Here is a 6,947-nt window from a genome sequence, read left to right on the forward strand (position 1 = left end):
GCAGGAGAATCACTTGAACCCGGGAGGCAGAGGTTGCAGTGAGCTGAGACCATGCCATTGCACTCCAGCCTGGGCAACAAGAATGAACTTCCCTCAAAAATACAATTAAATTAAATTAAAAAATAAATAAAAATAAAATAAAATTCAAATTTTCTACCGTGGACATCAGAGCCTATAATGATGAGGCTCCTGACTTCCTCTCTGTGTCCTACCTCATCTTCTGCCTCTCCATTTATTTGCTTTCTATACGTCGGCCCCTCTAGCCTTCTTTCTCTCCCTCCACATAATTTCCTACACCAGGGCTTTCCCCCGATTTGGTCTCCCTGCAACTTTGGTCGCTTAGATCTTCACGACTGTCTACTTATTTTGTTGTCTCAGCTGAATGTCACTTTCTCAGGTAGAGCTCCCTAAACATAGAACTAAAGTAGGTGAATCCATTTCTCTCTTTCCACAAACCTGATGTCTTTTCTTCAGTGCACTATGACTCTCTAACATTTTCTTCTTTGTTAAATGCTTTTTGGGTTAGTGTCTGTCTCCTCTACGCTTGTGTAACTTCCGTGAGAGTAGGGACCCTCTCTATCTTAATCAAATAGAATGACTTGAACCTAGAATGGAACCCGGTACACAATAGCTGCTGAAAAAAATAAGTGTGGTTTACATGAATAAGCCAGGGTATGGGAACTGATCACTGACACTGAGGGCATCCTGGAAAGCAAGAAGGGGCTCAAGCTCCAGTACCCTTTCATTTTGATGTCACACTAGACCTCTTCTCCTCCCAGTGAGAAATACAAGCAAACTTCTTCTTTCTCCTTCTAGTTGGAAGAAGAATTCACAAATAAAGAAACAGGGATTTAAGAAAAAGGAAATCTTTTTATTAAGAGTCATCTCTTTTTGCCTGGACATAGTGGCTCACATCTATAATCCTAACACCCTGGGAGGCCAAGGCAGAAGGATTGCTTGAGTCCAGCAGTTTAAGACAAGCCTGGGCAACATGGCAAAATCTCATCTCTACTAAAATTACAAAAATTAGCTGGGCATGGTTGCCTGCTTATATTCCCAGCTACTTTGGAGCCTGAAGAGGGAGGATTGCTTGAGCATGGGAGGCAGAGGTTGCAGTGAGCCTCAATCGCACCACTGAGCTTCAACCTGGGTGACAGAGCCAGGCCCTATCTCAAAAAGAAAAAAAGTATCTCTTTCAATGGATCTCCTAGTGCTAAGGATCTGTGCAAGCTTTAGAGATTTCTGGAAACGATGACAACATAGTTGGGGAAAAACAGAGAGAAACTGGAGGGAGAGGTAAGCAGACATTGCTAATTAAGGAAAGCTGAGGGCATCATGACTCAACCTATGAAATTTAGGACAAGACACCAGTAAGACAATGAGTTCCCGGGACTTGCTCATTGACTTTCAGCCCTATGAGATGTGAGCAATGTCCACATTGTCTCGGTAACCCGACACAGAGTATATAGTTTGAACATTATTAAATTTCTGATATTTGATTATTTTTTACTTACAAAAACAGAATTTCATATAATTTATACTATGTTAGTTAAATCTCTTCTGTCATGTCTAATTAGAGCATGTAGGGGATGTAGGAGAAACAAGCATAGAAAGGTTAAAAAGATTCATAATAAACACTAACCCGGGCCAGTTTTTCAGAGGATGCCTTATGTTCTTTAGGCACCAAAGAATACCTCATAAATGCTCTGTATCTGCAAGGTGACTCCAAGTACTAAAGATCTCAGCTTCAGTTCCAGGGATTTTTCCCCATCAGAAAGAAAGAGCACTAAGTATAACTTCTGTCAGAGACCCCACATACGCTACAGGCATACAGGCTTTATAAACACTGGAGTTCAGTGTGAAAAGAAAAGAGATAATGGGGAGGCAACTGGGTCCATCCTCACATATGAGGAAGAGGGGCCAACACCACAGGTCCTGTGGAGGACATAACCCAGGATCGTCTAGGAGACACCCTTTGAATTCCCTTGGCTCCCACAAAATTTTCAGTAAAAACCTCCTTTTGTCTGACATAAGTCGACATAAGTCAACATAATAAAGGGAAGTGCTGTACGGGGAATTTATTTTAGCATCCTTATTTCTAAATCCTCTAAAGACCCTGAGGACATGTGATGCGAAGGTTTTATTGGTGTATATTTGAAAAAGAAATGACCTGTATGGAGGCCCCTTACACAAGTTTCATGGAGATGGCAAGTAGCCAAGCTCCTTTTGTGGTGGAAATAATTTGGGATCCAATGATAAAGATGGGCAATCTCTGGAAAACGTCACAATTTCATAACAGACATGGTCTGGGCACAATCTTAATAAAACTCCCTAAATTCCCCACCGCATAGTAGCTCAGCACCCACAATGTGCACTTACGTTGAGTGTCCCCAGCCAAAGCCAGTGGGGAGCTCAGCACCATCAGTGTCACTGTCAGAGCTGCCATATAGGAGCCTCCAGGGAGCTTCAGACACACCATGCTGGAGAACAGGACAGGACCAGGGTCCAGAGGAGCAGACAAGTCTCACTCAGGGAGAGCTATGACCCCCCCTCCACCCACATTCCAAATTATAGGGAGGAAGTTACTGATTTCCTTGCTCCTGGATTGGGTAATTTCGTGTTGGAGATCCAATCAGTATCTGAGTCCAATAGCATCATCAGTCGCTGGTCAGAGATTCAGTAAGAAGGTCCTCTTCTGAAACAATTTCCTTCTTTAAAGGATTTTTTAAATTTAGTACTTGAAAAGTTTGATCCAGTTGCATGTAAAACACTTTAATTGGGTCCCTACTGTGAGCCAGCTGTGTGCTGGTCAGTGATGTATTCACAAGTTTGAGCCTTGTAAGAGCATTGATTTCCCACTTGACGAGACAACCGTTTGCAGAAGTGAGTGTGTGAGTGTGTTCAGGAGTAAAGGAGATGGAGGGAACACGGTTGCCAATGTGCAGACCTTTAATCTGGTCCTTACTGCATCATATCTTAATGTTGTTTATTTAGGAAAATTACTTCACATCTGACAGTTGAAATGAAGGCACTACGATCTTTCAGGTCTTTCAATACTGGAAAATGCTGTGATTCTCTGGACACCTCAAGGAGCAGCATCCCTGGGTATCTGATGATATGACAGAATGACAGCTGTTGACTGGAGAGTGCAATCTGCACCTCTTTACAGGTAGAGATGTCTCTAATAAGTTAAAGGAAATGGAAAGTTTGTTAATAATTTAAACTGAATAAAAGGTTTTTTTCATATGTGTCTCCTGATGCTGCCCTCAAGTTTAGTGGCACCTCCGGAGCACACACAGGCAAGGGGCTTGCAGGGGCCACCTATGTGCAATGGAGGGTCTGAAGGTGCCTTTGTATGGCACTTACCCTAACTGTGATAAGGTCAACTGTGCAATCAAAGTATTCAGGGGGCTGAGAGATCGATCGAAGACTCAACGTCAGCTGGTGACAAAACAACTCTGTTTTAAAATAATTAATATTTTATGTGAAGAGTGTTCAATCCCTCATTCCTGGTTCCCATTTGACAAATTTCCTCATTTGGCTGAGACTATGGCCCTTTATTATTATGCTTCTCTTGTTTTATCGTAAGGGAAGATATAAGAAGACTTTGCTAACTAATATGTTACAGAATGTTCAGGAAAGAGAACCCTAGGGAAAATCTATGAATTACATCAGTTGATGTAATAATATAATTTTACATGTATAATTCTACATTTAGATAATTATTATGCTTTATGCTATTATTAATTTGTTTTTTCTTTGAGATGGAATCTCGCTCTGTCACCCAGGCTGGAGTGCAGTGGGGCGATCTCGGCTAACTGCAAGCTCCAATTCCCGGGTTCACGCCATTCTCCTGTCTCAGCCTCCTGAGTAGCTGGGACTACAGGCATCTGCCACCACTCCTGGCTAATTTTTTATTTTTTTATTTTTAGTAGAGACAGGGTTTCACCGTGTTAGCCAGGATGGTCTCGATCTCCTGACCTCGTGATTCACCTGTCTCGGCCTCCCAAAGTGCTGGGATTACAGGCTTGAGCCACCGCGCCTGGCCTATGTTTTATATTATTATAAATGTAACATCTAAGATTCAGGACAAACCTCAAAGTACAACTATATATGTAAAGTTCTGCATTAATTCACACCCTACCACAGTTCTGATAGGCACTTATGTGCCTTAGTGTTTCCAGGGACAGGATTCTCATCATGCTGCAATAGAAATGAACCTTTTACTTTGTACTCAGAATTGTACTAAGGCCTTTCTAGACTTCATATTTTTATTTAATTCTCACATCAGCTCAGTAAAATAAACCCTTTTCATGCTTACAGGTGGAGAGAATAAAAAGATGGAGATAAAACAACTTTTGCAAAGATACAAACCTAGTAAAATGTACACCACAGAGTGAACCAAATTATATACCCCTCAAGCTCAGCCACTATTTCATACTCCTTCACATTTCATTTCTGGGAATAATGTTCCTTGTATTAAAATTATTTATATCCCTATAATTTATGGGTGTGCATAGCAGTAAGACTACTTCTTTTAATGAATGGTAGTATTACATAATTTGAGAAAGATACTGTGTAGCAATTCTAGTTCCTTCAAAAGACTCCCCTCATCATCACTGACAACAGGAAGATCCTGTCAAAAACAAAAACAAACAAAAAACACAAAGAAAGAAAAAAGAAAAGAAGAAAGAAATTGTGACAAAAGAAACTAATGATGATGACGGTAATCTAGGAAAGCTACCTAAGGTTCACCTTAGCATTTTAGGATTAAAGGGTGGTGATGATGCAGTGGCGAGCAGTCCAGAGTGGCTGGTTGCAGCAGGAAGTTGCAAACGGTGGTGGCAGGAGTGACTGTGGGAGCAGTGGCCATGGTGGGACCCCTGTGCCCCATGTCCCCTGTGCCTTGTGTCCCTGACTGCTCTGCCCCAACCCCTGAGCAGCCGGCAGGAACCGCCCCCAGGCCCAGAGCCTCCACCAGTCCTGCATTGCTGCTCTCATCCTGCAGCTGTGGGGAGGGCATGGAGCTGGAGCTATGCCTCAGGGGCCTGGGGTGAGAAGTGGGAGTTGCTCCACTTTGGGGACCTACCCAGCGGCAAGGCCACTATCCCACCCTGACGAGGGAGCATTGTTCCTGGGTCTCAGGAGAAGGCTCTGCCTGAGGCTGCCCAGGGTAGTGGCCTCGGGGGTGGCCACTGAGCCTGGTGCTCCCCATGGCCAAGCCCTGCCACGATCTGGTCCTCAAGGTGCCTCCCCAGCCCCATCCAGGTGAAGGAGATCCCTGGGCACCCCTGAGTTCTAGGAGAAGATCTTGCAGAGACATCACCTTTGCCCCAGATGCCGGCCTGGGCCCAGTGAGTGGAGCTGCCCACCTCAGGCTGCGAGAAGCTGTGACAGGGGCTACCTGCAGGCTCCGCAGATTGGGTGGGAGACCCACCCCCCCGCAGCAGGGTCCAGGCCTCTCTGCACTCCACACCCTCAAGGCTGAGAAGGCCTCCAGGTCCCTGCAGGCTCCGGGGTGTCTGCTCCCACTGCCTGGCCTCTCCCCTGGTCTCTCTCAGCTCCTGCTCTGATCTCAGAGTGCAGGTGGGCCCAGCCCGGGTGCTGCTACAGCCTGGTCGGGTGTGTGAACACTCAGGGCAGCATTGACATACCAGTCTCCTGCCCCCTCAGCCATGGGGAAGCTGAGAGAAGATGGGCTGAGGGAAACTGGCGTGGCCTACAGGTGCCCCTTGGCAAGAGCAGCCTGGTCATCATGGATAGTGGTAGGAGGCAAACAGTCTCCTGGGCAGAAAGAGGCAGGTCCCTGGTGAGGCCCTGCTCACCAGGCTGGGCTGCCAGTCCTGCTGACAGCAGAAGGAACTTGTGCCTTTTCTGGGTCTGCCCCATGGCCGCCCATGATGTGCACTTCCCTCTGAGGCCTGTAAACGCCCTGGACTAGCGCAGACTTGCGCAGGGGATGGAGAGAGCCGAAAGAGAGGACAGGTTGATGAGCAATGCCCTGCTGCAGAGAGGAGTTGCCCTCCTGAGAGAAGCTACCCTCTGTGTGGAGAGCTGAACAGGTGTCGGGACAAACTGGCTTTGGAGAGGAACTGCCCACTGTAGGTCTCTGAGTTGTTCTATGGCTTAATAAAGCTTCTCTTTTTCCTGCTCACTCTCCACTTGTCTGCATACCTCATTCTTCCTGGACTCAGGACAAGAACTGGGGATCTGCCACCTAATGGTGAGGCTAAAAAAGCTGTAACACAAACATGGCTGAAACATGCCCCTTGCTCACCATGTCGTGGGCAAAGAGAAGGAGAGAAGAGCTGTGGCTCTTCAAGGAGCCCAAACCTGGGAGCTCACTGAGCCAGGGCTGTGACTCACTTTTTGGGGCCTGTGGTTCCTGGGGTCTCCAAGCTTCCAGGTGCCACCTTGTTCCCAGTGCCAGCTGTGGAAGCTGCTTGTGGTGTGCCTGGTCCAGCTGCAGCCTCACAGGGAGCTGACACCCACGACAGCACCTAGAGCTGCCTGCTCTGCACAGTCAACATGCCTGGCTTTGCACAGTGGCCTGACCCAACACTCAGTTGCTCACACATCCCTCGCCACCTGACTCACCCTTGGCAGGTGTGGGATCCAGGCTGGTAGTGTGAGCTGAGCACTTCATGCCAGGCAAAGTGGGTGGAATGAGCCCAGCTGGCCTGAGTAAAAATCAGGCAAAGGCATTACCAGCCACAGGATTCTGGCAAGAAAAGCAACACCCCAATGATCCCGTAACAGTTACATGCTTAGCCTTGCTCTGTTTCCCCACCCAAATCTCATCTTGAATTGTAATTCCCATAATCTTCACACATCCAGTGTGGGACCTGCTGGGAGGTGATTACATCATGGGAACCGTTTCCCCTATGCTGTTCTCGTGATAGTGAGTGAGTTCTCACGAGATCTGATGGTTTTTATAAGTGTTTGAC

General features: G+C 46.5%; 1 protein-coding gene across 7 annotated transcripts in view; it reads right to left on the reverse strand.

Annotated features, from left to right (window-relative positions):
- Window positions 1–2,587, reverse strand: part of LOC105502761 (HLA class II histocompatibility antigen, DRB1-4 beta chain) — a 13,075-nt gene extending 10,488 nt beyond the window's left edge. For 4 of the 7 annotated variants that reach the window (XM_011929392.1, XM_011929393.1, XM_011929390.1 and 1 more), the window contains exon 1: window positions 2,380–2,557. In XM_011929392.1, coding sequence (XP_011784782.1) covers window positions 2,380–2,479 — 100 coding nt within the window. In that variant the 5' untranslated portion in view covers window positions 2,480–2,557. Of the gene's footprint in view, window positions 1–2,379 lie in introns of all 7 variants that reach the window. The other 3 variants (XM_011929391.1, XM_011929389.1, XM_011929387.1) reach the window with 1 other exon arrangement.
- Window positions 2,588–6,947: the final 4,360 nt, after the last annotated feature.

This window comes from Colobus angolensis, unplaced genomic scaffold (genome assembly GCF_000951035.1).
Source record: "Colobus angolensis palliatus isolate OR3802 unplaced genomic scaffold, Cang.pa_1.0 Scaffold807, whole genome shotgun sequence".
NCBI lineage: Eukaryota > Metazoa > Chordata > Mammalia > Primates > Cercopithecidae > Colobus > Colobus angolensis.